This window comes from Phoca vitulina, unplaced genomic scaffold (assembly GCF_004348235.1).
Source record: "Phoca vitulina isolate PV1807 unplaced genomic scaffold, GSC_HSeal_1.0 scaffold20, whole genome shotgun sequence".
Classification (NCBI taxonomy): Eukaryota; Metazoa; Chordata; class Mammalia; order Carnivora; family Phocidae; genus Phoca; species Phoca vitulina.
Genome location: NW_022589723.1, coordinates 9,089,336 through 9,108,299, shown reverse-complemented (window position 1 = coordinate 9,108,299; position 18,964 = coordinate 9,089,336). Strand labels below are relative to the sequence as shown.

The 18,964-nt window shown below is 46.9% G+C and overlaps 1 protein-coding gene across 1 annotated transcript; it reads right to left on the bottom strand.

Annotated features, from left to right (window-relative positions):
* Positions 1-937: 937 nt before the first annotated feature.
* Positions 938-11,486, bottom strand: KNSTRN (kinetochore localized astrin (SPAG5) binding protein). The gene is made up of 9 exons (XM_032417539.1): positions 11,278-11,486; positions 10,995-11,089; positions 7,994-8,123; positions 6,887-6,934; positions 5,426-5,531; positions 5,104-5,197; positions 3,329-3,390; positions 2,515-2,589; positions 938-1,802 (listed from the first exon to the last, which is right to left on the bottom strand). The coding sequence occupies exons 1-9, from the start codon at positions 11,484-11,486 to the stop codon at positions 1,671-1,673; spliced, it is 951 nt and encodes a 316-aa protein (XP_032273430.1). The 3' UTR covers positions 938-1,670.
* Between the last annotated feature and the right edge of the window lie 7,478 nt (positions 11,487-18,964).

Here is an 18,964-nt window from a genome sequence, read left to right as displayed (position 1 = left end):
TGAGTTTCTCTAACATGGGTTCGTCCCGCCTCCAGAACAGATGAAGCGCCCACAACACCTCCACACGTACAAAAGGCAGATGGAGCAACAGAGGTCGGAGGAATCAAGAGAAAAGGCAGAGGGGCACCAGTGCCGGCTGGTGCTAGAGAACTGTGAGGGGAAGGCCCCTCGGGAGCCCAGGCCACCAGCCACCAGGGTTTCGGCACTGGGCGAGAGGAGTCACAGGCATTGAGAGTTACATTCCCAGGTGTTAACTAGGGAGGCCTGACAAGGAGGTGAGTTCTCCCCCTCTCCTGCCAAGAAGGAAGTAGAACTTTTTTTTGGGGGGGGGGGCAGAAATGCCAATTACAAATTCATTTGGGTAAACAATCTTTTAAAGTATAAACATGCTGAAAATGGGTAGAAGAAAATATTCAGCTCTTCTCACGGGTGAGAGTTATGTAACTGGGTTTACCCCCTCCTAATTTTGGGGACATAAGCAACTGTGTGAATGTCTGTGTGGAAGGCAAAGAAACTTAGCCCTGAAAGTTAGGGTGGGGGTGTTCCTTGGCCTGACTGGGTGGTAGCAAGAGGGGAGGGGGGAGGTCGGTGAAGAAATTGGGAGATGCAGAAAAACATGGAAGAGAGCCAAAGCCAAAGCCTGCCTAGATCAACTAAGAAATGAAATAGAGCTGTGCCTTTGGTAAACCCGGGGGGAAGCCTACCACAGACCTCGGCTACCTAGGGAGCCACGGGGCCAGGCCTAGGACTGGCTGTGCAAAGAGCAGTAGAGAGCAGGCTCAGGAATATAGGCAGGGCACAGGCAGCTGGGGGATGGAGTCGGGCACCCCCCGCCACAAACAGGGGACACCCTCAGAAGACCAGCTACCGCTCCTGGAAGACAGCAGGGCTAGCCACAGAGCACTGAAGTGGAAGACAAATATTCTGGGTTACATTGGAGTCTTGAACTTGTTCGCTGGATTAGGTCAAGAGTATTCGGTGGACGTACTTCAGTTAAAAGGTTTCTTTTCATTTCTCAGTGTTATAGTCTGGATAGTCACAGAAATATTTATTTTAAAAGTAGCACTTAGTAAAAAATAAAAGAAGAAGTGATTTAGACTAAAAGCTCCAAGGTGTATTATTTCAGGTAGGTGTTATTGCTATCTATACGCTCACCCCATTTATTAAGCCATTTCAATAACTTCACGTTCATTAACTTACAATGAGGTCTAGAGCCCAACCAGGATGAGACGGAATGTGTTCCAAGTTAGAAGGGGATAGGATCACTTCTCACTGATGTCTCCCGTGGAACCTCTGCACTCTAACCGCACAATTAAGGTTTTCTTCCTACACATCTGAATGTGACCTTTGGGATCCTCTGGCTGTGGCTGGTTTGGTCTCCTGATTCTAATGGCCTGCTGCTTTGTTGCCTAGCAGGTCGATCCAAGCTTCCGCACCTCCCCCCCCCATCAGCCTCGATTATGTGTGTGTGAGGTTCGGGGGAACCCACCAGTCTGAGGGTGGCGTTCGCTTGCCTGAAGGAGGAAGCGCCATTCTAGCATAGACTGTCCTTAATCCTACTGCAGCAAATGTCTCCATTCTGGGGACGGTGAGTCCTAGAAGGTCATGGCCGAGAAGCAGATGTCCTGAGTGGCTTCCCCTGTGGGAGCCATCTGGTCACTTGCTTTTTATCACATTTCTAATAGCTGCTCCATTTCCTCCAGGGCTGCTGTAAAATCATTTACTTGACTGTTACATAAAGTCTGCTGTTCTAGGAACCGGGCCCTCTCTTCTTCTTTCATCTTCAACTTGACTTTTAAGGCCTGCGTGGAAAGACATTCAAAAAGAAAGAAACAAACACGTACAAAACTTTGATTCACATGAAAGGCAATACCATCTCAGGACATTATGCTTCTCTTCCCTTGAGGAAGACCACTGGAATACTGACACGTGATTTTCTATCTTAGATCTGTGTATCTGTGCTGGTTTTAGGAATGGTCTCTCTCTACTACAGACTCTTATCTCTAAACTGGAGCCTTGAAATCCTCTAGGATTCAGTGTACTGTCCCTTGATTCTTCCAAGCAATCCAAAGCAGTCCAGACTCAAGAATCCGGGTTTCCTATTACAGTTTCCTTGAGATATCAAGTTTCCAAATCATAGCGGTCACACCTCTTACATTGAGCAACCTAGTGTTTTGCACATTGCCTCAAGCCCTGTAGATGTGAACACTTCTGAGTCTTTGGAATAGAACGTCAGTTGAAAAAAAATGGTGAAATCAAGCGGTCTTGCAATTTAGTGAATAGGAATGCATCAATGTTGGTTTGTTAATTTTGACAAATATACTATGATAATCTATGATGTTCATATTAAGGGCACTAAATTCCCTCTATTTATCTTTGCAACTTTCCTATAAATGTATTATTACAAAGCAGTTTATTAAAAAGAAATAAATTGATAAATAAGAAAGAGTCCTCCAGAGCCCCAGCCACTGTGGCAGGAAGTGGTCATCCTGCCGCATGGTGCCTGCCTCTCACCTGTAACTCCTCCATCTGCTTTTTGGCCGTTTCGTTAAAGAACTTCAGCTCATCTTGCAAAGTTTCTAACAGCAACTAAGAGGAAAGTACAATGTAGTAACAAATCTTTACTGATATGTGAAAACTTTCTTCATATAAACTAATCTCTTCATATAAAATGAAAGTTGATTAGTTGATTGCTAACAACCCTTCCGTTCATTCAGGCATGTACTGAGCATCCCCCATGGGCCAGGCCCTCTCCTGGGCACCCCTGGAGGAACACAGTCCACAGGATGGACAGATCACCCCACTTCCATGTGCTCTACGTTACACTGGCCATGTGGACAAAACAGAATGGCCATCAAAGAGGTGACTACTAGCCTGGGGGGTGGAGGAAGGCTTCCACAGCTAGCATTCTAGGATTCTAAGATGACAACTGATCTTTCCGGGGAAGAGGGTATAGAAGCTCAAAGACTTAATCCCAAACAACTACCTTCCTACTTTGGGGAGGGAACCAAAGAGAAGCCAAATTTAATTCAGGCTGGACCTTTCTTTCATACAGTTCTCAATAAACAGACAAGGGGAGAAATATGGTAAAGTGGAGAATAGAGAAACCAGAAAGTTCTCTATACAGGTCCATTGTAACATGTGCCTTAAAGCAGCATATTTTCAACTCCGACTCACTCACATCTGTAAGCACAAAGTCGCCTTCCAAGTAAAATATGCTATTTTGAGTACACATCCACTGTTCTCTTCCACTATCATGGAAAACAAAGGCGGCTTCCTGGGGTTTGCTGAGCACTTGGCCCTCGCCCACTCACACCCATGCCCTCACCATAGAGTCCGTGTGATCTGCGGCGGATTCCCGCTGTGATGCCAGGGTCTCACTGCCTAAAACTGACACAAATGACAAAGTCAGCCTTGCTTAGGGAACTGCACCTAAAACAAAAACTAAAAACCCTTCCACGGACAAGTACAGGAATATTCATGAGGGAAACTTCTCGAAGAGCCTGGTCCCTGAGTTTCTCCTGAGTTTTCACCTTGGCAGGGCCACCCACACCTACCCTCAGAGCTTTATTTTACCTCCCTCCTCTCTAGCTTTGGATATGGTTAAAAGTTCATTCTGCTTTCTCTTCAGCTTAGCAGAAAATTTGCCAAAGGAAATGCATCGGTTGGATTTTTTTGTTTTGTTTATAATACAAAAAATTATTTTTATTTGAAAAAAAATTTTTTAAAGATTTATTTTATTTTTATTTATTTTATTTTATTTTTAAAGATTTTATTTCTTTATTTGACAGAGAGAGACACAGCAAGAGAGGGAACACAAGCAGGGGGAGTGGGAGAGGGAGAAGCAGGCTTCCTGCGGAGCAGGGAGCCCAATGTGGGGCTCGATCCCAGCACCCTGGGATCATAACCTGAGCCGAAGGCAGACGCTTAACAACTGAGCCACCCAGGTGCCCAAGATTTGTTTATTTTAGAGCGGAGAGAGAGCACGCATGAGTGTGGAGTGAGGTGAGGGGCAGGGGGAGAGGGAGAGAGAGAGAATCTCAAGCCAACTCCCCACTGAGCGCACAGCCTGACAGAGGGCTGGATCCCATGACCGTGAGATCATGACCTGAGCCAAAATCAAGAGTCTGACGCTTAACTGACTGAACCACCCAGGCGCCCCACAAAAAACTATTTTTTAAAGCTTTTTGGGCTTAAAAGTTATTATTTTTGGTAAAAGTAGTACATGTGCATTATAAATTAAAATCATACAAAAACATATATGGTGACTATAAAGAATATATCCTAAAATGCACAGGTTAATCAGCAGCATTCAGAGTCAGTGTTCCTGAGCTCAGAGAAGCCTGGGCCCCTTCGCGGGTATTCTCAGGCTCCCCAACTCAGTCGGAAGCTCTTGTACCGTCTCTGGGCAGTCCCTTCTTCTCCTCCCCTCCTTGCCACAGACTCCGCTCTCCAGGGACAGGGCCGGAACAGAAGTCACATGTAACCACTGTGATTCTGCTGACGAGCGGCTTTAGGAGCCCTGGAAACAGCATCACCTCTGTCTTTTCCCACCTGGGAAAGTCACCGTGTTTGTTACCTGCCTTAGAAGAAATAAAATACTTCCGGTCTATTTGCAAGGTCATAATTGTTGGTACCAAATGAATGGCATAAAAGTGTGCAGATAGGAGATAATCCTCTCTCCACAACCATCTGAAATTCTGTTGGTTAAAGTCAACACCACAAGGGAACACAGAAAAGCTCCTCCAGGGCGCCTGGCTGGCTCAGTCTGTAGAGCATGTGACTCTTGATCTCGGGGTTGTGAGTTCGAGCCCCATGTTGGGTGTAGAGATTACTTAAAAATAAAAAAATCTTGAAAAAGAAAGGAAGGAAGGAAGGAAGGGAGGGAGGAAGGGAAGGAGGGAGGGAGAGAGAGAGAGAGAGAGAGAGAGAGAGAAAGAAAGAAAGAAAGGATCCTCCCAATCTTTATTGCTTTGCTAAGCAACCCCACACTGAACGGGCTGGCTGATGCTATGCTGGACTCTTGACACACAGTCCACAATCCCCCCCAGGAAGGGGCACGTGCACTGACTCCTCTGAAGGCAACCATGTACTGTCTCTTACCTGGGTTGAGGCCCTTGCTCTCCAAAACTGCCAAGCAGTTGTCTTGAAACTTCTCCAGCAGCTCCACCTTTTGGGTCAGGTCCTTCAGTTCTCCCTATGGAGGTGCCATGAGACAGATCAGGCCTGTTCCCCTGTGTGTATGTGGGGGGGCGGGGGTCTCTCTCGCCCCTGCTCTAATGGTACCACAAGCACAAGCCTAACGTCTTCTCTTCCTCGCCCCAGGCCCCCGGGCATTACAAGCTTCTCCTCCCCCAGGGACCATCCCTTAGGAGTCCACACATTGCCTAGTGCAGTGACGACAGAGGTCTGGTGGGTCTCCTACCTGAGTTTCAGTCAACTTCTGGTGCAGCTGCTTGTTGATGGCCTCTAAGAGCTGGTTCTTATCCTTGAGCTCTTCCTCTGATTTCTGCTTACTCAGCGGTTTGTAGCTGTAATGATAATTGGTGCTCAGCTGAAGAGGTGGAGGTGTTAAGAAAATGGGCTATAGAGTCATATGAGCAGGGGTTCAAATCTTGGGGTCATTACATAGTAGTATATGATGCTCAGTAAGTTACATAACCTCTTTGGGGCTTTGTTTCCTCATTTCTAGAATTAGGATAATACTCACATCTCATAATTATTGTGAAAAATAAAGGGAGAGAATACATGTAGAATTCTTGGCACAGCTACTGACACATAGTAAATACTTAATAATAGCCATTATCATCACTTCTCTTCAGTGGCCTCAGAGTCCTTCTTGAATAGTATTTTATCTTCAGAACTTTTTTTTTTAAGATTTTATTTATTTATTTGACAGAGAGAGACACAGCGAGAGAGGGAACACAAGCAGGGGGAGTGGGAGAGGGAGGAGCAGGCTTCCTGCGGAGCAGGCAGCCCGATGCGGGGCTCGATCCCAGGACCCTGAGATTGTGACCTGAGCCGAAGGCAGACGCTTAATGACTGAGCCACCCAGGTGCCCCAGAACTTTTTTTTTTTAATTTTTATTTTTTAAGTCATCTCTACACCCAAAGTGGGTCTCGAACTTGCAGCCCCGAGATTAAGAGCTGCATGCTTGGGGCGTCTGGGTGGCTCAGTCAGTTAAGTGTCTGACTCCTGATTTCCGCTCAGAGTCATGAGATCAAGCCCCACGTGGGGGTTCCACACTCAGTGGGGAGTCTGCTTGAGTCTCTCTCCCTCTCCTTGTGCCCCTCCCCAGCTTGCACACACTCTCTCTAAAATAAATAAATAAATCAAAAAAAAAAAAAAAGAGTTGCATGCTCTACCAACTGGGCCAGCCAGGGCCCCTATCTTCAGAACTTCTAACACATGCCCAAATAATAGACTTGGAATTAGAACCTATTTCTATAAACTTTCCAGCTTGTATTATTTCTGTCTTCAGAAGCAAAACATCCAAGCCAGCCTCAAACAGAGAGATGGATCCTTCCCCGGGATTTCTACCCCCACCGTCTCGAAGTCATTAACCACACGCAGCGCCTCCTATCCTGAAGGCTCACCCTCCTATCAACGGGCTAGAGCTGGGGTTGATTTCCAATCAGCCGTGGGCCTGGCATGGAGCCCAGAAAGCTCTTGTCTGGTTCTCAAGATGGGAGCATCGCAGATCCTTGCCCTGCCAGTGGTTCTCAAACCGGGCTGTGCCTCACCCCTGGAAATTCCACTCAGATTTCTGGGGTGGCACCCAGGCTGTCAGACACTAAACAAACCCACGAGTGATTCTGAGGCACAACCAGGACTGAGATCCACCACCTTAAAATGGTGGCCAACTTTCGCTTACCCTGATGCTCACCTCTTTCTGATGTTCTTCCTCATGGCAGTGTCTGCAGCTTTTACCTGCCTAGAGAAGCAAAAACAAAGAAATCAGGATGTTCGCTCGTCTTATTGTGGTGATCATTTTGCACTATATACAAATAGCTAAGCATTATGTTGTACACCTGAAACTAATATAACATTGTGTGTTAATAGACCTCAGTTAAAAAAACAACAACAAAGAAATCAGAGACCGGTAGCATTGCTGTTCTGTGTGTTGTGAACAAGGCAGAACAAAGAGCCTGGTTTTCTGGGGCGCCTGGGTGGCTCAGTCGTTAAGCGTCTGCCTTCAGCTCAGGTCATGATCCCGGAGTCCCGGGATCGAGCCCCGCATTGGGCTCCCTGCTCCGCGGGAGGCCCGCTTCTCCCTCTCCCACTCCCCCTGCTTGGGTTCCCTCTCTCGCTGTGTCTCTCTCTGTCAAATAAATAAATAAAATCTTTAAAAATATATATGTGTATTAAAAAAAAAAAGAGCCTGGTTTTCTGAGGAAAAAACCAGAGACTACATACAATGCAAACAGCTTCAGAAGCTCTGAGGGTCCGTGCACTTTTGTTTCAGCCTAGACTATTGGAAAAGGCTTATGAATAGGGAATGGGCTCCTCTCCTGACCCACCTCAATATTCCGACAGACCTGCGGCTGCTCAAAATGGTGTGGCTACCTCATGTCAAGCTGGCTTCCGTGGGAACTGAGCACAGGGAAACACCCACCCACCCTGGGCGGGACTATGCTCAGAGCAGCACCTAGGCTAACAATCAGCCCCACCCACTCTGACCACCACCTGGGGCGGTGTTTGGCCCCGGTACTGCTGTTTGCACACTCGGAGCAAGTGGTGAGAGCACAAAGTACCTCTTATCCTAACCCTTGCTGGGCCTCTTCAGAACTGCTCAACACAGAATCTTGATCCTGAGCAATTTCTAGCAAGATGTTCTCATCGGCGTATTGCATGGAGCACTGGGTATACGCAAACAATGAATCATGGAACACTACATCAAAAACTAATGATGTAAGGTATGGTGATTAACATAATAAAATAAAAATTAAAAAAAAAAGATGTTCTCATCGGATACCAATGATCGGACTCTCACCCATTCTCTCGTCTCGGTTTGGTGATTTTTGTAACATCATTCTCTGAACCTCCTGAATGAAGTCTGGAAACATCCACTTCTTTGGACTTAACGGGTAATAAGCTCTTAGAAGTGGCTCGAGTTTGTGTGTCTGCAAAGGAAGACAAGTGGGTGAAACCTCAAGCATTGTGACCCAACAGCTGCAACTCTGTAACAGCTCTGTTCCAGGTTGTCAGAGCCCTGTATTTTCCAGTTCCAGAGCCCTGTATTTTCTTTTTTTTTAAATATTTTATTTATTTATTTATTTGACAGAGACAGTGAGAGAGGGAACACAAGAAAGGGGAGTGGGAGAGGGAGAAGCAGGCTTCCCACTGAGCAGGGAGCCCGATGCGGGGCTCGATCCCAGGACCCTGGGATCATGACCTGAGCTGAAGGCAGACGCTTAACGACTGAGCCACCCAGGCCTCCCCAGAGCCCTGTATTTTCATTCTGGACCATCTCAATTTGCAAAGATTAATTCAGAAGAATCCGACTTCTAGACTAATTGGAGATGGAAACCAAAATCCTTTGAAGGTGACAATGCAATGTATTTGAGGATCGCCAAAAGCCTGATGATAGGCCAAACTGAACGGCCAGAGGGTAGCGGTGTGAAAGTGGATGTTGATACAAGCGAAGAGCGAAATGACAGGTAGTGTGGTGGTCCGCAGGGCAGCCCACAGTTGGAGCCTTCCTCCGGGACCAGTGGAAACCGACCACCTTGCGAAGCTCCTCTGCCCTCTGCCCGTTCTCCCAAGGCTACGCTCAAACTGCTGCGAGGTTCTCTTTCAACCGTTGCATAGTTGTTGTTATCTCTTTATTCATTTTTATTTATTTTTTTAAAGTAGGCTCCATGCCCTACGTGGGGCTTGAACTCACAACCCCGAGCTCAAGAGTTACATGCTTTACCAAGTGAGCCAGCCAGGTGCCCCAGGTCTCTGTCTGAAGTAAAAGGTAACCTTAGGGGAACATATTTACGTCCTCTTTCAAGTATTAGTAAGTTATACACAGTAACACATCTACCCCCAGGTGAAAAGGTGTTAATAAATTTTGATCACAAAATTAACACTCTTCATTGACTGGAATCAGTTCTTAATCTGTACCTGCTAGAGCCTAAGGACTGCACTGTAGGAAAAACTTAGCAGCACTTAAGGAAGACTGTCTTCTTGAAATGAGAGACGCAGGGCACCTGGGTGGTTCAGTCAGCTAAGCGTCTGCCTTCGGCTCAGGTCATAATCCCAGGGTCTCAGGATCGAGCCCTGAGACAGGCTCTCTGCTCAGCAGGGGGTGTGCTTCTTTCCCCCTCCCCAAATAAATAAATAAAATCTTTAAAAAAAAAATGAGATTTGGGGCGCCTGGGTGGCTCAGTCGTTAAGCGTCTGCCTTCAGCTCAGGTCATGATCTCAGGGTCCTGGGATCGAGCCCCGTATCGGGCTCCCTGCTCAGCGGGAAGCCTGCTTCTCCCTCTCCCACTCCCACTGCTTGTGTTCCCTCTCTCACTATGTCTCTCTCTGTCAAATAAATAAAATCTTTAAAAAAAAAAAATGAGATTTGCTAAGGAGGGGAATTGGATGGCTGGTCAAGGGAGGGAAAGAGACTTGTTCTTCACTGCATAATGTTTTCTAACTTTGGATTCTTTTTTACATGTATATGTTATGTAGGCAAAAAACCTAGAGATAGCCTTAAAATGTTAAACTATTGAGGTTATATGTGATCATAAAGCTGGGACAGGAATAGAATGCTGAGATAAAAACTTCCAACTTGGCTGAGGAGAGCCAGTCACTCTCCACCCAAGGAGAGGGCACTGCTCTCCAAGGCAAAGGCAGTGCAAGGGGCGTGCACCCCCCCCCCAGCCCCAACTCCTAGATCCTGCTGATGCCAGATTACCATTAGGTGTTTTGAGGCCAGGTAAGACAAACAAAAAACCCCTTTAAGCCTTTGGAGAAAAGCCTGTTTACTGCACAGATCAAAAGCCTGTTTACTTTACAGCTACTGCTCATCAACCAGCTGCACAGAGTCCCCTGGGAAGGAGTCTTAAATAGCTACTTCAAAATCTCCCACCACAGGTTCTGATTTTTGAAGCTTATTTTGTGCCCTGCTCTAGAAATTAGGCAACTTGACAACTGCCGAGCGTAGATGACTTTCAACCACAAGCCCAGTAACACGAAGCAAGATGGCAAAGCAATCAAAAATTGCTTTTAATCCTATTTCTTCTCCCAAGGTTATGGAAAACTCTGGCTGGGCCTGGCCCCTCTCTCACTTCACCCAACAATTTATTGAGAACTTACTATATAAGAGAAACAGTGCAGAAACAAATGTGAACTAGACATAGTGTGAGCTCTAGTGCCTCCCTCTAAGAATCACGCTTCTCAAATGACTCTCCTCCCTTCTCCCTGACAACAAACCCAGTCCCTCCAGATACCCCAGATCTGGAAATCAAACTGGCAATTGTTTAAAAAGGGATTCCTGGGGCACCTGGGTGGCTCAGTCGGTTAAGTGTCTGCCTTCGGCTCAGGTCATGATCCCAGGGTCCTGGGATACAGTCCCACATCGGGCTCCCTGCTCAATGGAGAGCCTGCTTCTCCCTCTCCCTCTGCACCTCCCCCTGCTTGTGCTCTCTCTCTTTTTCTCTCTCCCTGTCAAATAAGTAAATAAATAAAATCTAAAAGAAAGGGGGGGGGGATTCCTAGCTTAAGGAAATAATACTGTGAAACCATAAGCAACTTAAATCTAATTAGTGAATGCAGCATGATTAGGTTTGGGAAGAGGAATGGGGGAGGGCAGGTCTAAAATCCTACCACAGGGCCCTTGCCCCAACTCCCATCATAAACCTAGACAGCCCAGTTCTAGGGGAGGTAGCAGGTTGTCAGAGCCGATGAATTGCCCTTCCCCTGCCCGCGCCCCCCTTTCCTGGCCACTGATCTGTGCCCTCTTACTCCTCGGTCTGACCAGCCCCGCCGGTCCGTAGGGCTGCGTGGACACCTACCTGCCGGCAGGGCGCCGCTCTGCACAGCGGGGGGTTGCAGAGTGTATACTGTCTTAACCACGCTGGTCATCGTAACGAGGCGGCACGGCTGGGCCCTGGAAGGTGCAAGGTGAACGTTACCGTGACGGGTCCGGGGGCCCGTGTAGGTGGAGGGTCCCCGGAGAGCGCGACCTGGCCTGTCCCGGCCCGGGGAAGAAGTCTGGAGAAAGAAAATTCTCCATTCCCAGCCCATCCCGCCCGCCCCCGACATCCAGCCCCGTCCCTCGCCCCGGGAGAGTCGAACCCAGGCTCCTGCAGCTCCTGCCCGCAGCCCTCGTTGCCCTGGTTCAAAGGAGGCTCCTCGGCAACTGCCGCACCAGCTACCGGGTCTGCCGCCCGGCTTTCAAATGGAAACTTCCGGTGATTGGACGGGAGGGGGAGCGGTTCGCGCTCTGTAGGCGGCCATGTTGTACGGATAGCAGTGCTGTGGGCCACGCCTTTAGGGGCTGCCATGCTGTACGGCAGGTCAGAGCTGAGCCCAGTGCCTGAGCTTCTAGGCTTTGGGTGTCAGAGGCCCCAGGTATGGGCGGGGGAGGGGAGTGGTACACTTTGCCTGCCTGAAAGGAGCTATGAGCCGCCAGCGTCGTATTCCGGGCTTGAGACACAAACGCGGTCATCGTTAGAGTCTGTCACAATCTTCTTTATTTGGTCCATGACTGTTAGGGATTTTGCATGATGCCTGATTGGCAAGAGCATAAAAGTATTTGGATGGGTAGGGTGGAGAGTAGCAGGTGAGGTTTAAAAAGGATCTGTGGGCGGAAATACGGCCTCACCTAGGACAAACGAGGGGCTTGGACTCACAACGGAGAGATCAGGAGTCCCATCCTCTACCAACTGAACAGCCAGGTGCCCCCACACTTATCCAGATTTTAAGCAGAGATTCAGAGTTACTCCTAGAGAACAGGGCAGGGTTCTCAAGCACTTAAGGCACTCATTCATTTTACTTAATAAATATTTATTGAGCACCTGCTGTGTGCCAGACCATTCTTCTAAGAGGACAGATGGGGGCGGAGCAACAAACAAAGTCTGAACTGACTTTGGCTCTGCCCTCCTGGAGTTTACAATCTAGAAAATGGAAACAAAAAAAATCACACAAACTTATTAGTTACATCTCAGTTAAGTGGGAAAAAAACTCAAATAAATATATATTTACCAACTGTAGTAAAACTATGAAGGAAAAGCACAATGTGCTATGAGAAGAAAATTGGGGAAACAGTTGAAATTGGATAGTGAGGGAAGACATCTAAGGTGATGTTTGATTAATGAAAGATGAATGGGAGTTCGGGGAGCCTGGGTGGCTCAGTCAGTTAAGTGTCTGCCTTCGGCTAAGGTCATGATCCCAGGGTCCTGGGATGGAGCCCCACGTGGGGCTCCCTGCTCAGTGGGAAGTCTGCTTCCATTTCCCTCTGCCGCTCCCCCCTGCTTGTGCCCTCTCTCGCTCTCTCTCAAATAAATAAAATCCTTAAAAAAAAAAAAAAAAAAGGTGAGTGGGAGTTTTTCAGATGAACAATGGGGGAGAGAGGAAAAATGCAAAGTCCCAAAGCTGGTATGACTAGCTGGGAATGAAAGATGGGAGGAGAGATGGGAGGAAAGTGATACAGATAAAGCTGCAGAAGTAAGTCAAATGGCAAGCTTTGCGGACCAGAGTTAAAGAGATTAAGATTTTATCTTAAGAGTAATGGGAAGTCATTGAAATACTAGAGCGGGAGAGTGTTATTCAATTTATATTTTAAAAAGCTCATTCTGAGTACTTCATGAAGGATTGAAGGGGGGTAAGGGCAAAACTAGGGTGGTAGTTGGGAGGCTACTGTAATGATTCACATGAGAGATGTTGGCTTGGCCATGAGGGTGCTGGTAGGACTGAGAGTGTAGAGGCCGCTTTTAAGCAAACAGGCTAGAGTGATGGAGTGCAGAAAGAGCCTACAGCAACCACCTGGCTGAATACAGATGGACCCAACAGGTGACCCACCTCAAAATCTCCATAGGTCCTAACTGACCAATGGGCTACTACAACTAGGCACAGTTACCGAAAAAGGGAAGATTCCATATGTCAACATACCTCTTCACCTTCCCTCTTTAAAAACAGCCCCCACCCACTGTCTCGTGGCAGACAGGGTTGGACTGGATGTGGGAGGAGGGCAAAGGGAGAAGGAAAATTTTTTTAAAAAGATTATTTTAAGATTTTTAAAAAAATTTATTTACTTGACAGAGAGAGAGAGAGAGAGCACAAGCGAGGACAAGCAGGGTGAGTGGCAGGGCGGGGATGGGAAGAGGCAGAGGGAGAAGCAGGCTCCCTGCTGAGCAGAGAGCCCAATGTAGGGCTCCATCCCAGGACCCTGGGATCATGACCTGAGCTGAAGGCAGATGCTTAACGGACTGAGCCACCCAGGCGCCCCTAAAAGATTATTTATTTTAGAGAGAGCACAAATGAGGGGAGGGGCAGAGGGAGAGAATCTCCAAGCAGACTCCCCACTGAGCGTGGAGCCCAAAGCCAAAGTGGGGCTCAATCTCACAACCCCTGAGATCATGACTCCAGCTGAAACCCAGAGTTGAATGCTGAGCCACCCAGGCACCCCGAGAAGGAACTCTTAAGGAGAATTCCCAGGCTTGAATAACTGTGTGGATAGAGTCACTATTTTATGTTGCTGGGAGATTCAGAGCTTAGTTTGGAACATGTTAAACTTGAAATGCCTCTCAGACATTCAAGTGGAGCCGTCAAGTAGACAGTTTGAAATACGGGCTTTGAGCCCAGAGGAGAGTCTGGGTTGGAGATCTACTCTTGAGAGTCAGTGTATGGATGTATTTAAAAAAAAAAAAAAAAAAAGCTGAGATACTGGATGAGATCAGCAAGGGAGGAAGTGTACAGAGTGTACAGAGAGCCACGGATAGGGATGGCAGCTTTTAGAAGTTGCAGTGATAGGGTGCCAGCCAGGAAACCTGATAAAGAGGTGCCAGAGAGGTGAGAAGACAACAAACAAAGGGCGGTGCTTTAGAAGCCGAGGAGGAGGAAGTGGTAAACTGTGGAAGGAGGGAGTGGTAAACTATTGAAAATAACTGGTAAAGAAGTCATTGGCAAATATAGCAAAAGGAATTGTGGGCGAGAGGTAGGTCTGAGTGGAAGCCACACTGGAGTGGGTTAAAGAGTACATGAGAGATGAAGAAGCAGTGATGGCGGATGCAGACATTAGGAACTTTGTGGATGGAGTAGAGCAATTGGGCAGTAACTGTGGAGGTGGGTTGTGGGGGTCAAGGCAGGGTTTTCTCAAAGATGCAGCTGCTAGTGGATACATGTGCTCAGGGGAATGAGCCAGCTGAGGAGAAGAAAAGGATACTTCAGGGGGAGAGGGGATGATCAGAGGAGCAAAGTCATACACAGACGGGGAAGGAAGACGGACTCTGGAGTAGCATTTGCAAAATCTGCTCTTTTTTTGTTCACATACCTCTACCGATAATTAAGCAAAAACAAAAGCAGTGTGCCCTCTCATCCATTTTTACCTGATGCCTACCTTTCTTCATAATTTTAAGTATTTGTAAAGGACCAACTTTCCACCTATTATATATTGTGTACCTCTTTATTCATTTCTAAAATTCTTTTCTTTTGGTGTTTCATTTTGGACAATTTCTATTGCCATGTCTTCAAGTTCACCAATCGTTTTTTCTGCAGTGTCTAAACTATTGTTAATTCCATCCAGTGGTTTTTCATCTCAGACAGTTATTTTCATCTCTGCAAGTTCAATTTGTGTATTTTTAAAAATATCTTCCAAGTCTCTACTTAGCTATATGAACATATGGAATACAGCTATAATAATGTCTTTGCTAATTCTCACATCGGTGTCAGTTCTGGGTTGGTGTCAATTCGTTTTCCTCCTCACTATGGTTCATATTTTTCTGCTTATTTGCATGACAGGTAATTTTTTTATTAGACCTCAGACACTGTAAATTTTGTGTTTTTGCGTGCTGGTTATTTTTGTATTCCTGTAAGTATTCTTGAGGTTTGTTCTGAGATGCAGTTACATTACTTAGAAACAGTTTGATCCCTTCAGGTCTTGCTTTTAAAATTTATTAGATGGGATGAATAACTAGGGCTAATTAAAAAAAGAAAAAAACTGGGGCTAATGTGTCTCCACTGCTAAGGCAAGACCCTTCTGAGAACTCCAACCAATGCTTCATAAATTATGAAGTTTTCCAGTCTGGCTGATGGGAACAGACACTACTCCAGTCCTCTATGAATACTGGCTACTGTTCTAATCATTTTGGATGATTCTATCCTTAGTCTCAAGTAATTTCCTCACATTTACGTGATGAGTAGTGCTCTGCTGAGGGGTGGGGGGCTCTACAGATCTCCAGAATTCTCTCTCTACGTACCTTTTTTCTCACCAGCACTCTGTTCTGAGCACTTTAGTTTGGATTGCCACAAACTCTAGCTATCTCCTCAGCTCAGGGAGCCTGCATGGCCCTGCCTGGGTTCTCCCTCCCTGCAATATGTCCTGGAAACTCTCTCAAGCAATAAGCTGAGGCAATCATAGGGCTCACCTCATTTGTTTCTTGTCTCTCAGGGATCACTGTCCTTTGTTGTCTGATGTCCACCATCTTGAAAACTGTTGTTTCACAGTTTTTATGTTTAGTTGATTGTTTCAGGAAGGAGGGCAAATCTGTTCCCTGCTACTCCATCTTGTCTGAAAGGGGAAGTTGCATATGTACTCTAAATGTATTTTTGTTCAAACCATGGAGCTGCAGATTTAAATCATTCCATTTTTGGATAATGCCTGCCATATATCCTATGTGCAAAGCTAGACCTCTGTACCTATCAGCCAAATCAGACTGGCTTTCTTTTTTTTAAAGATTTATTTATTTTAGAGAGAGAGACAGAGAGAGAGAGAGTAGGGGGAGGGGCAGAAGGAGTGGGAGAGAGAAAAAGTCTTAAGCAGACTGCCCACTGGCCATGGAGCCCTATGCGGGCCGATCCCATGACCCCGAGATCATGACCCCAGCAGAAATCAAGAGTCGGACGCTCAACTGACTGAACTACCCAGATGCCCCCAGACTGACTTTCTATCAGAAAAATCTGATACTGTCTTTCAGTCCAAACAAATGTGGTTAATATGCATCCTGTATCAACCTTTCACTCTTGAATTTAAGTTCTTAAATGAAGAAGGCACAGAACTGAATAACCACACAGAGGCCTCATAATGATTATAACTTTATCAAGGTCCTTCCAGGGCTTTTCAGCACAGAATGGCTTTGGACAACCAATCATTTACATATAGCACATAGTGGCTTTCTTTTGTTTCTCATCTTCCCATTGAACTGAGTTACAATTTCTTCTCTTAAGCATAAACACCTCCAGACCTTGAGTTATAGTTGTCCCTGGGATCAAGGGTGTGGGTGGAAAGGGTGAGGAATGCCTGTTTTTTCTATCCCCAAGCAAATGGAATCTTGATGGATGGGATGGGGTGTCAGAGAGCTTGTCATTGCCTACATGTATTATCAAAGGCTGAGATAAGGCCACCATAGAAGAAAAGATCAGAAACTCTCCAGATAAATGGGTGAAGGTTGTAAACCAATGAATCTTCTTTCCTGATACCTCTCACCTGCCTCCCTGTCCTGTCATGCAATGGGAGAAGAATGGAATGAGTTAGACGGGGCCGAGGAAATTTACCTTATAAATCTCTTGCGAGATGTCAGTTTCAGAATCAGGCTGAAGCTGGGCTATTGCCTAAATATCATGGTATCACTTATGCCTTGTGCCAGTAAAATCTAAGAGTGCTAGTCAAATCAGTCTCTATCATTTTCAACAAAGCGCCACAGCCATGGAAGGATGGGTTTTCCCGTAGTAACAAAGTAGACCAAGTTACAGTTTAAAAACATACAGCACACTTATTCATACTCTGAGTGTGAGTTCAAGGATCTGTGGCACAAATAGGAGAAATGACCTTAAGTCCCAGATGGGTGTCAGTGTAGTTCCATTTTAAAGTGTCTCAGTGTTAAGAAAACTTTTCTTGAATTTTTCAGAGCAAACACGAATGCTTTAGCTGGTTTTCCCCTGCCGCAGCATGCTTCTAAGCCATATACTCATTGTAACCACCGGTAATAATAATAAAGTGAATAGGTCTGCTGAAACTCACAGGAAATTGGAAATGCTTTAAATCCTGCTTTCCAAAGTTGGGGCTGGAGAGGCAGGCTGGATTATCCATTCATGTGGGTTGCCTGCTGTTGGTATGGGCCACTCTAGCTGTGAGGTGATGTTTTAGATTACCACTGGGTTCTTCCAGTCTTTGGGCGCCAGTGTTAGAAAGAATAAATCCAGTCAGTACCTCAGCTACTCTGGTTCATCTGCCTTCCTGTAGGGTTTTGTGGCTGTGGCCTGCAAGAATGGGACCCAGAAAGCTCCGAGTAGGATCCTCAGCTGTGCCCACAGCCCTGATGCCCACCCTACCCACCGCTCCGTATTCTGACATTTCAGTGGTTGTGTTCAGGCAAAGTTTTGAAGCTCCAGTCCCAGACACCATGTCTCCCTTTGCAAGACACAAAAGAGGATGTGGAGGAGCAGGTTCTTTTGGTCCAGGTCCCTGCTGCCCCTCTACAATACAAGGCAGAAGAGCCTTGGTGAGCTGCTCAGAAGCAACTAAGACACTGGTCTCTCTTTTGAGTCAAGGCCAGACTTCTGCTCATGCTCAGGAGGAAGGGCTCACCTTGTCCTCCCTCTGGCTGATTGTCCCAGATGAGGCCAGGGCTCTCAAGGCGTGGCTGTGTGATACAGAAGGGCATTGTCCATGGTGTAGAGAAGCCAAGACCCTGATGAGCAGCCCCAGGCCAGAGAGGTGGAATTCCACTTGGACATGAGGATAGAGTGGTCCCCACAGACCTCCGAGAGGATAGGTCTAGTCCCTGCCTCCTCTTCCAGGTGTCAGGGGTCAAATGGGTTTGATTTTCTTATCTTGCAAAGGAGCCGATGTATCCTGTCATTCCCACCCATGGTCTTCTCTCTCTTCCACAACTCCTGTGTGTCATTTGGGTTTCTGCTCCACTTCTCATGGGCTACTTGCAGTGGGAGGTAGGTCTCAACAATATAGGAAAAAAACAAAACGAAAACACCTCTTGATTTGCCTCCAGCTCCATCACAGGCTGTCTGTCTGGCCCTAGAAGAATCCATCCCCCTCTGTGATACTCATCTGTAAAACGGCCTGGATCAGTGGTTTTCATACCACATTCTGTGGAGCTGCCAGGAGCTGGAGGGGGCCCCGAGAGACACAGTAGAAAGGGAGGCTGAGCTGACTCTGTACACCCCCCACTCAGCACCCACCAGAGTAGCTGCTTTTTATCTGTTTTACATACTGTGTTTTCACACAAGGATTCTTTGAAGAAAGGATCCTGAGGCTACAAAGTTTGAAAACTGCTGGAATAAATGGTCATTAAGGTCCCTTCCAGTCTGAGATACTTGGACTTCTGAAGCCCAGCTCAAGTTGTCTCCCCTCTGGGAAGCCTTTCTGGTCACCTGATCTCGGGTACTTGACCTCTAGCAGTATGAATGGTGACAGTCATGGCGCCATCAGTGACCCATCCGTGCCTGCTTATGTGTGCGAGCTGCTCCCCCAGCTAGCACGTGAGCTCCTCGAGGGCAGATGTTCAGTTTCCCTTCCATGCTTCTGTCTCATTGTGGTTCCACATGAGAGTAAGTATTCAAGTAAATTTGCTCCAAGGGCCAGGAGCTCTCACATGGCACAAAACCTTGCAGAGAGATTCTTTGCTTTGGGGACAGGGAGTCACCTTTTGGTCTCCTGAGTGCCCCCAGACAGACTTGTCCATAGGAAGCTGGGGACCCTGACCCGGGGAACAATTTTGGACTCACACACTCCCAAAAAGGGCCGGCCTGAGTTCCCGCCTTAGCTGAATTCTCTACTGCCCTCCGTGCCTCTCCTGGCAGGGGCTCT